This window comes from Rhinoraja longicauda, chromosome 13 (genome assembly GCF_053455715.1).
Source record: "Rhinoraja longicauda isolate Sanriku21f chromosome 13, sRhiLon1.1, whole genome shotgun sequence".
NCBI classification, from domain to species: domain Eukaryota; kingdom Metazoa; phylum Chordata; class Chondrichthyes; order Rajiformes; family Arhynchobatidae; genus Rhinoraja; species Rhinoraja longicauda.
In genome coordinates this window covers 49,796,425-49,817,858 of record NC_135965.1, presented here as the reverse complement: position 1 = coordinate 49,817,858, position 21,434 = coordinate 49,796,425, and the positions used below count along the sequence as shown (strand labels likewise).

General features: G+C 46.4%; 1 protein-coding gene across 1 annotated transcript in view; it reads left to right on the top strand.

Moving 5' to 3' along the window:
• The first annotated feature begins 9,937 nt into the window (after positions 1 to 9,937).
• The window catches only part of actl6a (actin-like 6A), a 20,563-nt gene continuing 9,066 nt past the window's right edge, over positions 9,938 to 21,434 (top strand). Inside the window, exons 1-9 of the mRNA XM_078410928.1 lie at positions 9,938 to 10,066; positions 12,954 to 13,030; positions 14,342 to 14,516; positions 15,725 to 15,825; positions 18,677 to 18,774; positions 19,383 to 19,477; positions 20,180 to 20,286; positions 20,436 to 20,525; positions 21,297 to 21,358. Coding sequence (XP_078267054.1) covers positions 10,042 to 10,066; positions 12,954 to 13,030; positions 14,342 to 14,516; positions 15,725 to 15,825; positions 18,677 to 18,774; positions 19,383 to 19,477; positions 20,180 to 20,286; positions 20,436 to 20,525; positions 21,297 to 21,358 — 830 coding nt within the window. The 5' untranslated portion in view covers positions 9,938 to 10,041. The remainder of the gene's footprint in view (positions 10,067 to 12,953; positions 13,031 to 14,341; positions 14,517 to 15,724; positions 15,826 to 18,676; positions 18,775 to 19,382; positions 19,478 to 20,179; positions 20,287 to 20,435; positions 20,526 to 21,296; positions 21,359 to 21,434) is intronic.

Genomic DNA, 21,434 nt, shown 5'->3' with positions numbered 1-21,434 from the left:
AGAAAACAAAGATGAAGTGTTTAAATGACAGTGATGTATATAAAAAGTTGGTAATAGTTGGATTTTTGTTGATGTTCTACAATTAATGATGCTGTCTGCTTTAATTTTCCTCACTGTGTTTCATGCCAATCTATATGTTTTAAAACATGGACAAGACAACTTGTTCTCAGAAGAGTATTAATCCCATTAAAATATAATGAATGTTAAAGATATTAAACCAAATAAGGCTAAAAAATCAGTGCTATCTTTTCTACGAGGCGTTTCTCTAGGGCAACTGGTCATTTCCATGGTAACTTCTGCAAAGCCCAATGACGTCAAGAAGATAAGAAAAATACCACTGTGAACAGAGAACAATGTGCCTGGTAAAATGCTCAATACTTTGCGCATATTCCTCAGAAATCAGTTGTATAAAGTACATTCAAATGTCTACATTTTACCAAGAGGCATTTCAGAATAATTGTTACGTTATAAATGTTTAACTTTCTCGATTGGTACCTTATAGGTGCACGACATAGGATGAAATAAAGGATTGAGTTTTCTTGTGTGTAGGAAGGAACTGCAGATGCTGGTTTAAACTGAAGATAGACGCAAAAAGCTGGAGTAACTCAGCGGGTCAGGCAGCATCTCTGGAGAACATGGATAGGTGACGTTTCACAGAGTGCTGGAGTAACTCAGCGGGTCAGGCAGCATCTGTGGAGAACATGGATAGGTGACGTTTCACAGAGTGCTGGAGTAACTTAGCTGGTCAGGCAGCATCTCTGGAGAAAAGGAATGGGTGACGTTTCGGGTCGAGAAACGATTGGTTTCGAGAAATGATTCAGGTTGAGAAAAGATTGGTCTGGAGAAGGGTCTCGAGCCGAAACGTCACCAATTCCTTTCGCCAGAGATGCTGCCTGACCCGCTGAGTTACTCCAGCACTCTGTGAAATGTCACCTATCCATGTTCTCCACAGATGCTGCCTGACCCGCTGAGTTACTCCAGCACTCTGTGAAACGTCACCTATCCATGTTCTCCACAGATGCTGCCTGACCCGCTGAGTTACTCCAGCACTCTGTGAAACGTCACCTATCCGTGTTCTCCACAGATGCTGCCTGACCCGCTGAGTTACTCCAGCACTCTGTGAAATGTCACCTATCCATGTTCTCCACAGATGCTGCCTGACCCGCTGAGTTACTCCAGTCTGTCTAATGCGGTTTCTTAACCAGTCATCATTATTTGAACCTGATGACTGTCAAAATTCTGCTCACCGATATCTTTCATTATCAAAGATTACGGGGGAATTGAGAGAGAAAGATAGGTCAGCCATTATTGATTAGTGGGCTGAATGGTCTATTTCTGCTCCTAAGCGTTTTAAACATATATTAGGATAAAAAATGTTTTTTCAATGCATTTGAAACATAATGCCATATAAGTTTTCAAATGTTTGACTGGTCACAGAATTAAAACAGAAAAGGGGAAGGTATATTGATGGTTACATTTGTTAAAAAATGTCGTTTAATTTTTAGTTGATATGCATACCAGCACATTCTTTAGTATAGCTTATTGATACAGTATAGAAATATGCCATTCGACCCACCGAGTCCACGCCGACCATCGATCACCTGATTACACGTTCTATGTTATCTCAGTTTGCATCCACTCCCGATACACAAGAGGCAATTTACAGAGTGTCAATTAACCTACAAACCCGCAAGGCCTTGGAGTGTGGGGGGAAACTGGAGCACCCGGAGGAAACCCACGTGGGCCACGGGGAGAACGTGCAAACTCCACACACACAGACAGCACCCAAGGTCAGGATCTTATCGAAACATATAAGATTATTAAGGGGTTGGACACGTTAGAGGCAGGAAACATGTTCCCAATGTTGGGGGAGTCCAGAACAAGGGGTCACAGTTTAAGAATAAGGGTTAGGCCATTTAGAACTGAGATGAGGAAAAATGTTTTCAGTCAGAGAGTTGTGAATCTGTGGAATTCTCTGCCTCAGAAGGCAGTGGAGGCCAAGTCTCTGAATGCATTCAAGAGAGAGCTAGATAGAGCTCTTAAGGATAGCGGAGTCAGGGGGTATGGGGAGAAGGCAGGAACGGGGTACTGATTGAGATTGATCAGCCTTGATCACATTGAATGGTGGTGCTGGCTCGAAGGGCCGAATGGCCTGCCCCTGCACCTATTGTCTATTGTCTATTGAACCCAGGTCTCCGGTGCTGTTTGGCAGCGGCTCCAGAGATGTGTTAGATTTATTACAGCCGTTTAAGGGATTGTATGTACCATGACTCATCTTTACCCACTATATTTACGCACACAATTAGTGACAAAATGAACCATATTTATCTATTTATTTGCCACGAGTTGCACCTTCTGTGAACTAATGTACCTGCCCCTATGCCATGGAAGTTATTGCAATCACAATCTCAAGCTGTTCAGAATCTTTTCTCAACCAAAACCTATAATTGAGAACCAGGGTAGGATATCTGGATAAATCGCAGTTCATTGTTTTTTTATAAGGACTGTGATCCCAAAATATCCTCAGCAAGATTGGTCCGAGGAGAAAGGATTTCTATTGTCGTCTGTCGCAAGATCAGAAGGCTCCAAAGTTAAGTTAAATAATATAAGAAGATAACTGCAGATGCTGATACAAATCGAAGGTTTTTATTCACAAAATGCTGGAGTAACTCAGCAGGTCAGGCAGCATCTCGGGAGAGAAGGAATGGGTGACGTTTCGGGTCGAGACCCTTCTTCAGACTGATGTCAGGGGGGGCGGGTCAAAGGAAGGATGTAGGTGGAGACAGGAAGATAGAGGGAGATCTGGGAAGGAGGAGGGGAAGAGAGGGACAGAGGAACTATCTAAAGTTGGAGAAGTCGATGTTCATACCACTGGGCTGCAAGCTGCCCAGGCGAAATATGAGGTGCTGTTCCTCCAATTTCCGGTGGGCCTCACTATGGCACTGGAGGAGGCCCATGACAGAAAGGTCAGACTGGGAATGGGCGGGGGAGTTGAAGTGCTCGGCCACCGGGAGATCAGTTTGGTTAATGCAGACCGAGCGCAGGTGTTCAGCGAAGCGATCGCCGAGCCTGCGCTTGGTTTCGCCGATGTAAATAAGTTGGCATCTAGAGCAGCGGATGCAATAGATGAGGTTGGAGGAGGTGCAGGTGAACCTTTGTCTCACCTGGAAAGACTGTTTGGGTCAAGCGGTAGAGTTGCTGCCTTACAGCGCCAAAAACCCGGGTTCAATCCTGACTACGGGTGCCATTTGTACGTTCTCCTTGTGACTGCGTGGGTTCTCTCCAGGTGTTCCGGTTTCCTCCCACACTCCATGCTCCAAGTTTGTAGGTTAATTGGCTTTGGTAAAATTGTAAGTTGTCACTAGAGTGTAGGATAGTACTATTGTACGGGTTGATCACTGATTGGCGAGGATTCGGTGGGCCAAAGGGCCTGTTTCCATGCTGTATCTCTAAACATGGATAGGTGCCAATTCTTGTTGGGGCCCTCCTTCAGGATGAGCGATAAATATCAGTTAAACATTAATGTCATGAGATTCTCTCTTCCGTCTAAATAGATCTTCAGGATTTTTGCTGTCAAGTGTCTTTACTCTTCAAATAAACTGGAACAATAAAATTCTTACTTGCTGCATCTTTTCAGGGACATTAGATGCAACAACAACAATAAATACACAACAAATTTGGATGTATACAAATATACAACAGAAACAGTGTAAAGTCTTTGCCAGGCTTTGTCCTGCTCCCTCCTCTTTTCCAGCATTCTCCTCCTCCCCCCACCCCCACCACAATCTGTTTGAATAAGGATCCCAGCCCAAAATGTCACCTATCCATGTTCTCCAGAGATGCTGCCTGACCCGCTGAGTTACTCCAGCACTCTGTGAAACGTCACCTATCCATGTTCTCCAGAGATGCTGCCTGACCCGCTGAGTTACTCCAGCACTCTGTGAAACGTCACCTATCCACGTTCTCCAGGGATGCTGCCTGACCTGCTAAGTTATTCCAACACCTTGAGTCTTTTCCTAGCAAGTGTTTGGTGGGACAGACACAAAATGCTGGAGTAACTCAGCGGGACAGGCAGCACCTCTGGAGAGAAGGAATGGTTGGCGTTTTAGTTCGCGACCATTCTTCATACTAGAGTCAGGGGAGAGGGAAACTTGAGATATATACGGTGATGTGGAGAAATATAGAACAAATAAATGAAAGATATGCAAAAAAAGTCATGATGTTAAAGGAAACAGGCCATTGTTAGCTGTTTGCTAGGTGAGAACGAGAAGCTGTTGCGACTTGGGTGGGGGAGGGATGGAGAGAGAGGGAATGCAGGGGTTTCTTGAAGTTAGAGGAATCAATATTCATACCACTGGGCTGTGAGCTGCCCAAGCACAATATGAGATGCTGCTCCTCCAATTTGTGCGTAGCCTCACTCTGACAAGGAGACCGAGGACAGAAAAACCTGTGTGGAAATGGGATGGGGAATTGAAGTGTTTGGCAACCGGGAGATGGGGTAGGTCCAGGCAGACTGAGTGTAGGTGTTCAGCGAAATGATTGCCCAGTCTACGTTTGGTCAGGTACCTTCCCCTGCAACCGCAGGAGATGCAACACCTGTCCCTATACCTCCTCCCTTGAATCTGTCCAGGGACCTCATCAGACCTTTCAAGTTAGGCAGAGGTTCACTTGCACCTACTCCAACCTCATCTACTGTATCATTTGATGAAGACGTGGACTCTTATACATCGGCGAGACCACCCTCTCCTTCTCTCCAGAGATGCTGTCCATCCCACTGAGTTACTCCAGCATTTTGTGTCTATCTTCATAAACCCAGCATCTGCAGTTCCTTCCTACACAAGTGTTTGTTGGGTGTAAGTATGGGGGGGGGGGGGTGGGTTTAATTGCCAGATTGTTATACAAAGGCTGGAGATGAAAAGACAAAAGCCTGAGAGATTGGGAGAGAAGAGGCATGAAATGTGAAGCCAGAGGAAGGAATGTAGATGGAAGGGGAAGGGAAAGTAGGGTTGCCAACTGTCCCGTATTAACCGGGATATCCCGCATATTGGGCTAAATTTGTTTGTCCCGTACGAGACCGCACTTGTCCTGTATTAGGCCCGGGGGCCGCTGTAGGCCCGGGCACTGTACGCCCAGGGGGCGCTGTAGGCCCGGACATTGTAGGCCCGGGGGCCGCTGTAGGCCCGTACACTGTAGGCCCGGGGACCGCTGTAGGCCCGTACACTGTAGGCCCGGGGGACACTGTAGGCCTGGACACTGTAGGGCCGGACACTGTAGGCCCGGGGGACACTGTAGGCCCGGAGGACACTGTAGGGCCGGACACTGTAGGCCCGGGGGGCGCTGTAGGCCCGGACACTGTAGGCCCGGGGGGGCGCTGTAGGCCCGGACACTGTAGGCCCGGGGGGCGCTGTAGGCCCGGACACTGTAGGCCCGTGGGGCGGCTGTGGGCCCGGACACTGTTGGCCCGGGGGCGCTGTAGGCCCGGACACTGACGGCCCGGGGGGGGTGGGGGCCCGGACAGTGTAGGCTAACGGAGTGTGTTCGGGAAGCGAGGCCGAGTGTGTTCGTCTAACGGAGGTTGCGTAGAAACCCGCCTCCCGGCCCGGGCGGCCGTCGTTGGTGGAACGGGAGCACGTGGCCGCTGGCTGGGCGGTGACGTCACCTTTTATCCCTTATTTGGGAGTTCGAAAGTTGGCAATCCTAGTGGGAAAGAGAGACAGGGAATGGTATTGTGGGAGAAATGGGTGGGCATCCAGGTGGGGCACAGGGAAGAGAGAGTGGGGGGGGGGGGGGGAGAGATGGGGAGGGGTGTCACCTCCTTCTGGCAGAGTAAGACTTAAAATAAAAGTACTAGACTTACTTCAGTGTTTCCACTCTCTAGTCACATTAGTTGATGGCGGAACCCACGCCAATCGCCAAATATACTGGTGAGGTTTTGTTATTTGTGATCCCATTGCTTAAAAAGATGACTTCATTGATTGTAAAGACCTGAGGTGGTGAACGTGCTCTGTAGAATGCATGGCTTTGTTTTAATTTTTATTTTTCGCAGTTCCTCCGTCATCCTTGCTTGCAATGCAGACAATGCCAGTTTTGATATTTTGCTTTGAGCAGCAGCTGGATTAACACGTAATTTGCATCCGGAGCAACTGTAGCCCTGCACGGCAGGAGACCCAAGCATTCAAATAACAAATGCTTCTCCCAGCAGAGGCAAAACACTGTAGGAAATCAATGCACCGTTGAAAAAAAAACTGTGCCATTGTGCGAGAACTGAAAGGAACAGTCTGTTTTAATACATCTGCTCTCTCAACGACTTGCCCCCCTGCTGGTAAAAGCTGAGCAATTCTCCTGAATTGCGACCCAAAAACTACACAGTAATTCACAATCCACAGTTGCTAACCACTTTAACTACCCTTCCCATTGCCATACCGACCTGCAGAAGGGTCTTGACCCAAAACATCACACATTCCTTCTCTCCAGAGATGCTGCCTGACTGTCCCGTTGAGTTACTTCAGCATTTTGTGCCTATCTCCGACCTTTTCTGTCCTGGGCCGCCTCCATTGCCTCCAGAGTGGGGCCACATGCAAACTGGAGGAACACCACCTCATATTCTGCTTGGGTAGCTTACAACCCAATGGTACGAGGTAGGAAAAAACTGCAGATGCTGGTTTAAATCGAAGGTAGACACAAAATGCTGGAGTAACTCAGCGGGTCAGGCAGCATCTCGGGAGAGAAGGAGTGGGTGACGTTTCAGATCGAGACCCTTCTTCAGACGAAGAAGAGTCTCGACCGGAAACGTCACCCATTCCTTCTTCCTGAGATGCTGCTTGGCCCGTTGAGTTACCCCAGCATTTTTTGTATCTACCAATGGTATGAACGTTGAATTCTTCAATTTCAGAAAAACAATGTACAAACACCCTCCCCACCACATCACCTGGGTCCTTTCCCTTCCTCTGTACAACGTTTATTTCCCATTACCGAGTCCCGTATCACCAAATGTGTCCCTGGGAATAGCCCGTAAATCACGAGTCCTCTGTTACAGAACTCTGTTACTGGTCGCATTAATAAAAATCCTGACTTCAAAATGAATTGAAGGGACCTCTGATCACTGTTACCCAAGAAGAAATATAATCCATTACAGGTGTCTAGTTTACGTGTGATCCCATCCATTCCACATGATCACATTGAATGGCGGTGCTGGCTCAAAGGGCCGAATGGCCTCCTCCTGCAGCTTTGTCTATTGGTTTATTCTCAAACGCTTAGAAAGCCACACAATGCATCAAAACAAGGCACTTAGACAATCAGTCTGAAGAAGGGTCTCGACCCGAAACGTCACCCATTCCTTCTCTCCCGAGATGCTGCCTGACCCGCTGAGTTACTCCAGCACTCTGTGTCTACCGTCGTACTTAGACAATTAATACATAAGCATTCTACAGGTATATTAAAAGTAAAAGGGTACCTCAGTGAAGCTTGTTGACAACATGAAAATAGGTGGGAGGGCATTATTGTCATATGTCCCAGAAAGAACAATGACATTCTGCACAACAGAGTATGAAAACATAGACACATTTTGTGTCTATCTTCAGTTTAAACCAGCATCTGCAGTTCCTTCCTACACATATATATATATATATATTATATATACACACATAATATAATATATATATATATATATATATATATATATACAGATCAGTCTGAAGAAGGGTCTTAACCCAAAACGTCACCCATTCCTACTCTCCAGAGATGCTGCCTGTCCCGCTGAGTTACTCCAGCATTTTGTGTCTATTTTTTCATATTTTTTTTCATTTTTTAGATACAGCGCGGAAACAGGCCTTTTCGGCCCACCAAGTCCGCACCGCCCAGTGATCCCCGCACATTAACACTATCCTATTCACACTAGGGACAATTTTTACATTTACCCAGTCAATTAACCTACATACCTGTACGTCTTTGGAGTGTGGGAGGAAACCGAAGATCTCGGAGAAAACCCACGCAGGTCACGGGGAGAACGTACAAACTCCTTACAGTACAGCACCCGTAGTCAGGATCGAACCTGAGTCTCAGGCGCTGCATTCGCTGTAAAGCGGCAACTCTACCGCTGCGCTACCGTGCCGCTCTATCTTTGATTTAAACCAGCATCTGCAGTCCTTTCCCACACACACACACACACACACACACACACACACACACACACACACACACACACACACACACACACACACACACACACATATATATATATATATACACAGAACACACACATAAATGTATGTATATTTATTATATATGCCTAACAACAAACAACAATAATAGTGCTAAAAGACAAAACCAATACCCTCAAGTCTATGTAGGTGTCAACGACTCTGCCTGCCCACAATCTGCCACCTCATGGCTGACATGGTTGGATTACTGAAAGTAAGCATGCAGGTACAGCAGACAGTGAAGAAAGCTAATGGCATGTTGGCCTTCATAATGAGATGACTGAGGTGAGAAAAACCGTTTTCACTCAGAGTTGTGAATTTGTGGAAGGCAGTGGAAGCCAATTCACTGGATAAATTTAAAAGAGAGTTAGATGGAGCTCTAGGGGCTAGCGGAGTCAAGGGATATGGGGAGAAGGCAGGCACTGGTTACTGATTGTGGACGATCAGCCATGATCACAATGAATGGCGGTGCTGGCTCGAAGGGCCAAATGGCCTCCTCCTGCACCCATTTTCTATGTTTCTATGTTTCTAGGAGTTGAGTTTAGGAGCAAGGAGGTCCTTCTGCAGTTGTTCAGGGCCCTTGTGAACCACACAGTTGTGCAGTTTTGGCCCCCTAATTTGAGGAAGGACATCCTTGCTATTGAGGGAGTGCAGCATAGGTTCACCAGGTAAATTCATGGGATGGCGGGACTGACATGTGATGAAAGAATGGAGCGACTGGGCTTGTATTTCTTTGGAATTTAGAATGATGAGAGGGGATGTTATAAAAACAAATAAAATTATTAAGGGATTGGACAGGCTAGATGCAGGAAACATGTTCCCGATGTTGGGGGAGGCCAAAACCAGAGGTCACAGTTTAAGAAGGGGTTGAAGGGCTGAATGGCGAACTCCTATACCTGTTTTTCTATGTTTCTATGATTCCCGCCACAGGAAGGTGGGTTACAGTGGCAGCCGCGGATACTATTGGGTAGAAATGCTGTCATACAGGAGGAGGGGCTGCCCTTCCAGTGATGGCAGTTGGCGGGAATGGGTTGTCCATTGGGGGACTTGTGTTGGGGTGACGTCACGTGGAGGGGGCATGTGTTGGGGTGAAGTCACGTGGAGGGGGCATGTGTTGGGGTGACGTCACGTGGAGGGGGCATGTGTTGGGGTGAAGTCACGTGGAGGGGGCATGTGTTGGGATGAAGTCACGTGGAGGGGGCATGTGTTGGGGTGACGTCACGTGGAGGGGGCTTGTGTTGGGGTGACGTCACGTGGAGGGGGCATGTGTTGGGGTGACGTCACGTGGAGGGGGGGCTTGTGTTTGGGGTGACGTCAGCGGAGGGTGACGTCAGTGGAGGGAGCTCTTGGAGGTGACGTCAGTTGGAGGGGCTTGGGTTGGGGGTGATGTCAGTGGAGGGGTGACATCAGTGGAGGGGGTGATGTCAGTGGAAGGGTAACGTCGGCGGAGGGGCTCGGGCTGGGGGTGATGTCAGCGGTGGGTGACGTCAGCGGGGGGGTGACGTCAGCGGGGGGGTGGTGACGTCAGCGGGGGGTGGTGACGTCAGCGGGGGGGGGGGTGACGTCAGCGGGGGGGGGGTGACGTCAGCGGGGGGTGACGTCAGCGGGGGGGACGTCAACGGGGGGCGGGCTGGGGTAACGTCAGCGGAGGGGAGGGCTCGGGGTGACGTCAGCGGGGGTGACGTTACCGGGGGGGGCGGGCTGGGGGTGACGTCAGCGGGGGTGCGGGCTGCTCGGGCTGGGGCCGCCCATTGACGGGGCTTTGTTGGCGGGAGCGGGCTGTCCGGCGACGGCGACGCTTCGGCTGAGGGGAGGAGCGACGGCGGCAACAATAGCAGCGGCGATGAGCGGCGGCGTGTACGGTGGAGGTGAGTGAGTGAGGGCAGCGGCCGGGGATGTGTCGGCCGCGGTAGCCCGGCTCTGTGCCTGAGGAAGCCGGCCCGCCGGGTGTAGGCCGGAGCCGGGAGATGCGCGGCCTGGCATGGCTGGTGGAGCAGCGGCCTGGCCCGGCTGGGGGAGCCGGTGGAGCAGCGGCCTGGGCCCGGCTGGGGGAGCCGGTGGAGCAGCGGCCTGGGCCGGCTGGGGGAGCCGGTGGAGCAGCGGCCTGGCCCGGCTGGGAGAGCCGGTGGAGCAGCGGCCTGGCCCGGCTGGGGGAGCCGGTGGAGCAGCGCCCTGGGCCCGGCTGGGGGAGCCGGTGGAGCAGCGGCCTGGGCCCGGCTGGTGGAGCAGCGGCCTGGGCCCGGCTGGTGTGGGAGAGCCGGTGGAGCAGCGCCCTGGGCCCGGCTGGGGGAGCCGGTGGAGCAGCGGCCTGGGCCCGGCTGGTGGAGCAGCGGCCTGGGCCCGGCTGGTGTGGGAGAGCCGGTGGAGCAGCGCCCTGGGCCCGGCTGGGGGAGCCGGTGGAGCAGCGGCCTGGGCCCGGCTGGGGGAGCCGGTGGAGCAGCGCCCTGGGCCCGGCTGGGGGAGCCGGTGGAGCAGCGCCCTGGGCCCGGCTGGGGGAGCCGGTGGAGCAGCGGCCTGGGCCCGGCTGGTGTGGGGGAGCCTGGGGAGATGCTGTACATGAGCAGGTGAACCTATGATGAGCGTGTGTCGGCGCTGGGCCTGTACTCGCTGGAGTTTAGTAGAATGAGGGGGGACCTCATTGAAACACAGAATAGTGAGCGGCCTGGATAGAGTGGATGTGGAGAGGATGTTTCCACTAGTGGGAGAGTCTAGGACCAGAGGGCACAGCCTCACAATTAAAGGACGTTCCTTTAGGAAGGAGATGAGGAGAAATGTCTTTAGTCAGAGGGTGGTGAATCTGTGGGACACGTTGCCACAGAAGGCTGTGGAGGCCAAGTCAGTGGACATATTTAAGGCAGAGATACAGTAGATAGATTCTTGATTAGTGCGGGTGTCAGAGGTTATTGGGAGAAGGCAGGAGAATGGGGCTAGGAGGGAGCGATAGATCAGCCATGAGTGAATGACTTGATGGGCCGAATGGCCTAATTCTGCTCCTATCACTTACGACCTTATGTCCAGTCTCGGCACAGTGTGTGGCTGCCACATCGTCACTGGTTTACAATTCTCAGCTGTATTGAGATACAGAGGACAGCAGGAATTTTGTAATTCAAGTCAAGTCAAGTTTATTTGTCACATACACATACATGATGTGCAGTGAAATGAAAGTGGCAACGCCTGCGGATTGTGCACAAAAAGGAATTACAGTTACAGCATATAAATAAAGTTAATAAAGTTAATATAGAGAAGACAAAATTTAGTCCCTGGAGTTATAAAAGTTGACAGTCCTGATGGCCTGTGGGAAGAAACTCCGTTTCATCCTCTCTGTTTTCACAGCGTGACAGCGGAGGCGTTTGCCTGACCGTAGCATCTGGAACAGTCCGTTGCTGGGATGGCAGGGGTCCCTCATAATCTTACTTGATCTGGATCTGCACCTCCTGATGTATTGGTCCTGCAGGGGGGTGAGTGTAGTTCCCATGGTGCGTTCAGGCGAACGTACTACTCTCTGCAGGGCCTTCCTGTCCTGGGAAGAGCTGTTCCCAAACCAGACTGATGTTGCCGGACAGGATGCTCTCTACAGCCCCAGAGTAGAAGCAATGAATGATCCTCAGAGACACTCTGAATTTCCTCAGCTGTCTAAGGTGGTAAAGGCGCTGCTTTGCCTTACCCACCAGTGCGGCAATGTGCGTTGCCCATGTCAGATCCTCTGTGATGCGGACTCCCAAGTATTTAAAACTGCTCACCCTATCCACAGTAGACCCATTTATCTCCAGTGGCGTGTACGTCACTGGTTAGAATTGGTTAGAATTGTGATATTGTACATATTATTTAATTGATCAGGAGATATGCGCATCAAGTATCGTTACAAAGCACAGGTAATGTGTTTAGATTAGGTTGGAGATGCGGTGTGGAAACAAGCCATGTTGTTAAGCAGCTCAGTTAAAGCTTGTTTGCTGTGTTGTTTTGTAATGTTACAGGATAGCAGCTTTTATTTACTATTCAATCACATCATTCTACAGAAGACAAAGTACTGGAGTGACTCCAGCACTTTATGTCTATCTTCGATTTATCTCTTCTGTAATTTTGAGTGAGTCAATGCGTAGGCTGGGTTTACTTTTTCCGAGGAACGGTGCAGACCTGAAAGGTCACCTATCCATGTTCTCCAGAAATGCTACTTGACCTGCTGAATTACTCCAGCACGTTATGTCTTACTTATTCTATCCCTGCCCCAGCCTTTTAGTGCTGGATTTTACCCTCATCTGTGATTCAGTTAAAGAACTGCACAGCTTTGAAGTTTACTTTTTTTTTGTGTAGCACCAACATTTGGCATGTTGCAGAAATTCAATATATATCGTCACATGGACCCAGGTCCAAGAGTGTATGAATAGTAGATTACACTGAGGCTAAAGTCAATGAATCATCATCTTTCTAATAAATTGGACCGATGAATGTAAAAGGATGCATTGCATCTCATTTGTCTTTTGTGATTTGTGTACAATTTATGTTCATGTTCTTGGTGGACCAAATGGTCTAATTCTGCTCCAAGTCTACTCTACCATGGCTGATCTATCTATCCCTCTCAACCCTATTCTCCTGCCTTCTCCCCATAACTCCTGACGCCTTAATTTAAATGTATTTTCACAAGTATTAGGATTTTGCTTCATAAATGGGTATCTTCACAATACATCTTTCAGTACTGTTAGATTTACAGACTTGTAGGAGGACTGGCTAATGTGCCACTGTAATTTTTTTTTGCAGATGAGGTTGGCGCTCTTGTGTTCGACATTGGATCGTACAGCATTAGAGCTGGCTATGCCGGGGAAGATTGTCCAAAGGTACGTTTTAGTCATCTTTTTATCACCTCCATGTGATAGTTTGCGATTCCATGGGGTGAAGGGCGGCTGGCATGATTTCTTGGATTGTGCTGTGCTTGCACCCAGTCCACAAGGGTGATCCACAGCTGATGTTACCAGTGTCTGCGATTCTCCATCTGACGTGCACTCTGGTCGAGCTCTCTGTGGCCTCTTGTCCTGATAGAACGAGACCCGGTGTAAGCTTGAGGAGCAGCACCTGCTCTTCTGTCCGGGCACATCGCACCCTCTGGATTCAATGTCGAAACCCAGAACTTCCAGCTCACTCATTTTCTCTTAATTATTTGTTTCATTATTATCATGTTATTTTAAAATATTTTTTATCTATTATATAATTGTATATGATTATTTATATAATTATGTATAGCATTTATTTATATTATTAATTGATTAAGTCTGAAGAGTGCCCCGACCAGAAACGCCATCGATGCACGTTCTCCCGATATGCTGCCTGATCCACTGAGTTACTCCAGCATCTATAGTTTTTGCCAGCATCTATGGTTTTTTCCTGTCCATTCGTTTTCTCTGCTTGCATCAAACAGGCCCAGGGTTTTGAACATAATTAAACAATGAACTGCCAATTGTCTTGGTAGTAGTTGGGGATTTTGGCTTATTGCGATAATATCTTCAATGTGTTGATTTCTTTTTTGTTTTTTATGCTATACAAGTACTGTGTTTACAGGCCTGTTATGCTGTTTCAAGTAAGAATTTAATTGTTCGGTTTTTGGCACAGATGACAATTAAACACTTGACCTTAAGCAATACACAGTGTTGGAGTAACTCAGCTGGTCAGGCAACATCTGTGGAGGGAATGGACAGGGGACTGATTGGTAGAGTCTGTCCGTGGGCGTGGGGGGAAGAGAGTGGAAGTTTTGTTGCCTTCCATCACAGTGAGGGGGTGTTTGGAGTCACTGTGATGGATGTTTGTGTTGGGGTCGTGTGTCCTGTGTTCTTTTCTTTTTTGTTGTGTTCTGTGACTGCTGTAATTTCGTTCGGTATCTGTACCGAATGACAATAAAGTTCTGTACAAGAAGGGTCCTGACCAATACATCTGTCCATTTCTCCTCTATCCCCCCCCCCCCCCTCATGCTGCCTGACCCATTGAGTTCCTGGAGCACTTCGAGTTTCGATCATTAAAAAAATGCTTTAAAGTATTTACGAATTACTGTATATTTCAAACTTTGTTTGAATAACATACTTATTTATACGATGAGAAATAAATCAATGTGAATTTTACCTTGGGGAATATATTGTGAGCTGACGGTTCTTTTAAAGGCAGACTTTCCAACGGCAATTGGAATGCTGCTGGAGAGGGATGATGGGAGCGCTCCGATGGAAATCGAAGGAGACAAGGGAAAGCCAAGCGGCACCATGTACTTTATTGACACAAACTCCCTACGGGTTCCCAGAGAAAACATGGAAGTCGTCTCCCCTTTGAAAAATGGAATGAGTAAGTCACCAATTTAAATACTATTTTATAATTCCTCAGTGCTTTTCTCCTCTTCCATCTTGAAGATCTCTTTGTAGATGTCTTTCACATGCCCTTAATTTCCTCTTGAACTCTCTCCAAAATGCACTACTCTTGCTAGTCTTATGCTAGTCATAGGGAGTGCTTGAGCATATGTGAAGCATGTTTGGTAGAGGCTGGATAAGTGACATTGAAGCAACGGCTAAGGAAGCACACCAATGCCTCTACTTCCTTAGAAGTCTTAGGACATGTGTGGCTATTACAAATTAAACTGAAATGACAGGTGGATACAAGTTGGGGGGAGGGGGGGTTGATTGGCAAATGGTTGAACAAAGACTGGAGATGAAAAGACAAATGTGAGAGATTGATCGAAGAGATGTGCATAGTGAAGCCAGAGAAAGGAATATAAGTGGGAAGGAGAGAAATGGATATGTAACAAGATGGGGTAGAGGGAGGAGAGGGGGAACTACACTTTAAGTGATTTGCTTGTTGCAGTCACACATAACTTGGGGGGGGATGGGGGGTGGTATCTTGCATGTAGGTGGCTACCGTGGACAATGAGTTGGTTGGAGAGTTACTTTTTTTTAGTAAGCACCAATGAAGTGAGCTGGAACGGGTCAGTGCACTGCTCTGCCATTGATTGTATCGTTGGAAGGGTTACAACTTGTCCCTTCCCACGAAGAACCCTTTAGTTTGCTGAGGACGTTGTATTTTGACCTTTGATGCAAGCTTTGCTCGGAATAATTTTAGGTGTTTGTGTTCAGTCAGAGATAACGCCAGGATCAATCAAATGTGCTTCATTCCCTTTTTGTCAATTTATTTGGGTGACGTTTCAGTTGGAGACCCTTCTTTGGACCCTTCTTCTTCAGTTGGAGTAACCCACTGAGTTACTCCAGCACTTTGTATCTATCTTAGATGGAAGTATCTTTGCTCAGTAACATGCATTAGAGATTGTTGTAAACAACGACCAGTTTTAAATTGTGTAATTTTTTTTGTGGCATTGTAAATATAGCACTTAATCGAGAAGATATTCACCTGCATAAAATCAATTGTCATACTCTATGCCTCTTTCCAAATGTTTTGTTTTAGTTGCATCAGCAGCCAAGATTGAGTTAAAATGAAATATAGGAGTATTTCAATTTAAATTCTCCTGATTTTAAGGTTGTGAATCTTGTGCTTTTTATTTGCAGTTGAAGACTGGGATAGTTTTCAGGCCATTCTGGACCACACGTATAAGAATCACATCAAATCTGAAGCTGGCCTCCATCCTGTTTTGATGTCCGAGGCACCGGTAAGTAACTCGGTTTCCAATATTGGATTTTTGTTTTGTATCCAAGCGTAAGATCGAACAGTTGGGACAGAAAATAAAAGTCACCGGATAAAAATATCAGTTTGAAGGCAATGTCAAGTCAAGTCAATTTATTTGTATAGCACATTTAAAAACAACCCACGTTGACCAAAGTGCTGCACATCTGACTAGGAAAAAAAAAGAAACATACAGTGGCAGGCAGCCAAACACAACGGCGCGGCCATCTTGAACAAAATGTTAAGTCAATCAAAATGTTAATTCAATGTGATATGGTGCACACGGTCTCGGGAAAGCAGTTAATTTGTTCCATGTAATATTTCCAGTGCTGCTATGTAAGCATCGCAAGGTAAAATAATATGTACATTTTGGGATCTGGAAAAAATATACCTTGACATATTACTCAGTCTCCCATGATATTGCGCACGTCTTGGCCTCAGGATTGTGTCACGTTGGCTGAGGTTGAGTTCATGTATATGTGTGTATGTATATATGTGTGTGTATATATATATAATATATATATATATAAACATAGCACAAAAAGTAAGGAAATTTGTGTTTGGTAGATTATTTCTTTGTTGTAACAATGCTTCTTGGCAATAAATCTTATACCGTTGGAAAGCCTGTTTATTTCCCTTTTAAATGGTGCCACATTTGTAAGGAACATGCATTTGTGGGATGAGCAGCAGAGCTGAGTATATGGGTTGCGCCCATGAAAAATTTGCCAAATCTTCTCTGCCAATGCCAAACAGCTTATTCTGCTGTTGCTATTGACTCTTGTTTTGAGCTTCTGGTACCCCCAGGTGCTGACAATCAGGTACCTGATTGGCACCTGATTGGCAGCATCTGTGAGCATGGGCCCTGCTACAGTGGTCAGTGGGTGTCTGCTCCAAGAATCGGCATGCCACGTTTGACTGATCTGGATAGGGCACGTGCGATAGGGCAGCTTCAAGCTGGTGTTCCGCAAAACCAAGTTGCGGCATTATTTGGAGTGAGCCCTAGTACCATTTCCAAAGTGAAGGCCAAGTTCCATATAACGGGGGATGTCAGAAGTGGGCGTCCTAAGAAGACGACACCCGAAGAAGACCGTTTCCTCACCCTGTCAGCACTTAGGAACTGTAGGCTGTCTTCTACAGATTTGCAGTCAAGGTTTGCAGGACGATATGGCTGACGGCTCTCTGCCCAGACAATTCGGAACAGACTACACGCAGCCGATCTCCGGTCTCATAGGGCTGCCAGGAGGCCTGCCATGACTGCCCTTCACCGTCAGGCCCGTTTGCGCTGGTGTCGGCAACACGTGCACTGGAACCCGAACATGTGGAGGAACGTTATGTTCATCGATGAGTCCAGATTCTGCCTACGGCAGTTGGATCATAGGGTCAAAGTGTGGAGAAAACGCGGAGAACGCTATGCTGATTGCTGCACCGATAGAGTAACATCTTTTGGTGGAGGCAGTGTGATGGTGTGGGGCGGCATCTCCCTCACTGGAAAAACGAGGCTTGTCATCATTGTAGGCAATCTCAATGCAGAGAGATATCGAGATGAGATTCTGCAACCAGTGGCATATCTCCACAGTCTGGGACCGAACTCTATCCTCCAAGATGACAATGCTCGCCCCCACAGAGCAGGGTTTCTCAGAGACTACCTCCAGAATTTGGGAGTGGAGAGGATGGAATGGCCTGCCAGCAGTCCTGACCTCAACCCCATTGAACACTTGTGGGATCAGCTTGGGCGTGCTGTTCGTGCCAGAGTGACCAACACAACCACGTTGGCTGACTTGCGACAAATGCTGGTTGAAGAATGGGATGCCATCCCACAACAGTGTGTGACCAGGCTGGTGACCAGCATGAGGAGGAGGTGCCAGGCTGTTGTGGCTGTGTATGGTTCTTCCACACGCTACTGAGGCTCCTGTTTATTAAATGAATAAATTGTTAAATTGCCAATATGTCTTGTTTCTTCAGACTTCAATCATCCAATCCACCAAACAACACCGAACTAGAGTCAATGGCAGAATAAGCTGTTTGGCATTGGCAGAGAAGATTTGGCAGATTTTTCATGGGCGCAACCCACATACTCAGCTCTGCTGCTCATCCCACAAATGCATGTTCCTTACAAATGTGGCACCATTTAAAAGGGAAATAAACAGGCTTTCCAACGGTATAAGATTTATTGCCAAGAAGCATTGTTACAACAAAGAAATAATCTACCAAACACAAATTTCCTTACTTTTTGTGCTATGTTTATATATAATATGTATATACACGCGCACACCTTGTTGTGAAGAGAGACTTCACAACTGATCCAGTTGTACTGGCAAGAACTCTGAGGGGGAAGGCATGTGATGTTGAGTTTAAGACCAATTGAATGTCGAGTATTGCAGTTATGGGAAATGTTTGTGTGAGTTTTTCTTTTATTTACACAAAGAATGTGTGTTATGGATTCGGGGGTAGGTGAGGGGAGACATTGCAAACTTGTCACCAGTTCCCTGGTGCCAAAAGTTTTCAACAGGCCACTTTCCTATGTTAATTCTTATTGCTTTCATTATAAAAATCTGCAATCATAACATAATTTTTTTTTAAATAGTCAGAGTAATGGTCATACCACATGGAAACAGGCCCGTCAGCCCGACTTACCCATGGTGTCCAAGAAGCCCCATCTACACTAGTCTCACCTGCCTGTGTTTGGCCCAAATCCCTCTAAACCTTTCCTATCCATGTACCTGTCCAAATGTCTTTGAAATGTTGTTTTATAATCCTCAGTTTTGTTAAATTGCTTGTACTCTTTGTGCATTAATGTCCTTGTCCTTATTTTAACTAATTGTTTAATTTCTTCACAGTGGAACACGCGGGCAAAGAGGGAGCGACTCACTGAGCTGATGTTTGAACATTATAACATCCCAGCGTTTTTCCTGTGTAAGACAGCTGCACTCACAGCGTATCCTTCACGGAACTGTTTTTCATTTATGACCGTAGTACTGAAACTGGCAAAAAAAAAATGTTAATCAAGTTCCTTATTCCCACCTGGGAGGAAAACAAGTTTAACAGAAAGCAAGTAGTTAATAACTGGCATAAAAATATAAAAATCCTGTTTCGTCCCGCATCCCAAATACGTGCATTGGCGTGTTTTGCTAATATGTGTTAATTGGCTTCATTAAATGGTGTCGAGGGTGTAGGATATGACAGTGGGATAACAGAACTAGTGTACGGGGTGATCGATAGTCAGCATGGACCCAATGGGCCGAAGGGCTAGTTCTGTTATCTCACTGTATCTCTAAAATTAAAATTAAAAACAAACACTCCAGAGTCGGAGGAAGAAGAGATAGACATTTTTTTTTTTTAAAGGTACAAATTTCAAATGCCCTGAGTATTAATTGAGTTCATGATCATGCTGTCAGATGCTCTTAACAGTCAGAATGCAAGATTTGGACTCTTATGGAAACATAGGACAGATAATGAAATAAATGCTGTTTGAAATTTTGTAATGGCTTCACGTTGTAATTCAGTTTCATGTTTGTCTTTATTTTCCTTTACTCACCAAATTAGATTTGCAAATGGCCGTTCTACTGGCTTAGTTTTAGATAGTGGAGCCACTCATACCACAGCTATTCCAGTACATGATGGATATGTTCTTCAGCAAAGTAAGCATAGCTGCAAGTCTTTATGCTGAAATATGTCATTCAATCGTTGGTAATCCTTTTAAGAAATCTTTCGAGAGCTTGGCAGTTATTGCTTATATATTATTAAAAAATGTGATCCTTACTGTCACCACCCCTGTCCAGCCATCACTGGTCTATCGTGTCTCTGTTCTGAGCCTGTACACTCATTTCGTGTTGCTCTGTGTGCTCTCTCTACTACGTGCTTGCTCCATTTCTTTCTCTCTCGCCCTGCTTCTCCGTCTCTCGCCCTATTTTTCTTTCTCAATAGTCAATATATTTGTCACATACACATAAATGTGCAGTGAAATGAAAAATTACCCGCAGTTCAACGATAAGACCAATAAAAATAAGCAATAAAAATATGCAATAACACATACAATCATAAACCAACACCAAACAAAAGAAACATCCATCACAGTGAGTCTCCTCCAATCACCTCCTCACTGTGATGGAAGGCCAGAATGTCTTTTTCTCTTCCCCTCTTGCCACTTTCTACTTGCACCCCCACCCTGTCACATGATTTCTCACGCCTCACAGTTGTATCATTTCAGCAGTTTAAATAAACTTGAAAAGTAAATGTGTGTGTGTGTGTACATATAGATTTCTGGTAACTTCTAAACCTCATAGCTACAGTGCTGACTTCCATGTGTATGCTGATAACGTTTTCTTTCTCAATAATTTTAGGCATTGTTAAGTCGCCACTCGCAGGAGACTTCATTTCCATGCAGTGCAGAGAACTGTTTCAAGAACTGAATGTGGAAATAATCCCACCATACATGATAGCTGCAAAGGTGAGGGGGAAACGTACCTGTGTGTGTACGTGTAAAAACTACTTGCAGTGACATTGTGACTTGAAATATATTTTTGAACATGTCTAGAGATAAAGCAGTGCTAAGAAGTAAAACTGAGTGCCAGTTTATTCCCATTGCTGTTCTCGTAGGAGTCAGTGCGTGAAGGATCTGCGCCCAATTGGAAGAAGAAAGAGAAGCTGCCTCAGGTTACACGCTCCTGGCACAACTACATGTGTAATGTAAGTCATACATGTGTAATGTCCATCATACATGTGTAATGTCCGTCATACCTGTGTAATGTCCGTCATACATGTGTAATGTCAGTCATACATGTGTAATGTCCGTCCAACAATGGGATATATGCTACGAGCTATACCTTTATTAATTAGGTGATATAGATTTTGAGGAAGGAAGTGATTTCTGAACTCTGGTTCTGAAATCCCTCATGGTAATTTGGACCAGGTAGTAGTATTTGAAAGGATTGTAAGTACTTTCACTGTATCTGAGTACACGTGACAATAATAAATTAAACTAAATTTGTTGTGACTACACCTGCATTATTGGTTTCCTGATTTTTAAAAAAGAATTAGCATTAACCATGAGTTGTTATGTAGGGAAGGGAGGGATCAAGTACAGGCAGAGGCGATTAGTTTAACTTGGCTTCCTGTTCAGCATGGACATTGTGTTTTATGGGTGTGAAAGCTAAAGCTGTAGCTTTTGTGCAGGGTTGAAAGGTAACTGGCTCTGGTCTTGAGTACATTTATTGTTTAGTGTGCAGCAAGGAACTGCAGATGCTGGTTTAAACCGTAGGTACCAAAAGATGGAGTAACTCAGCGGATCAAGCAGCATCTCTGGAGATACTTTTTTCTATCACTCATCGCCAGCATGCAAGGTTCTCTTCGTGAAAATATCCTCCCCACATCCACCGCATCCTTTAATGCTGGTAATGTGTGATAGAGGAGTGTTATGTTTTGTAAATGAGTTGCATAACTGGTGTTATTAACTTGCAGGAAGTGATTCAGGATTTCCAAGCTTCAGTACTACAGGTGTCTGATTCATCGTACGATGAGCAGTAAGTCGTAGATATTTATGTTAATTTCCTACCAACTTCACAGTTATTCCTTATGATTAATTTCCTCTGATTGTGG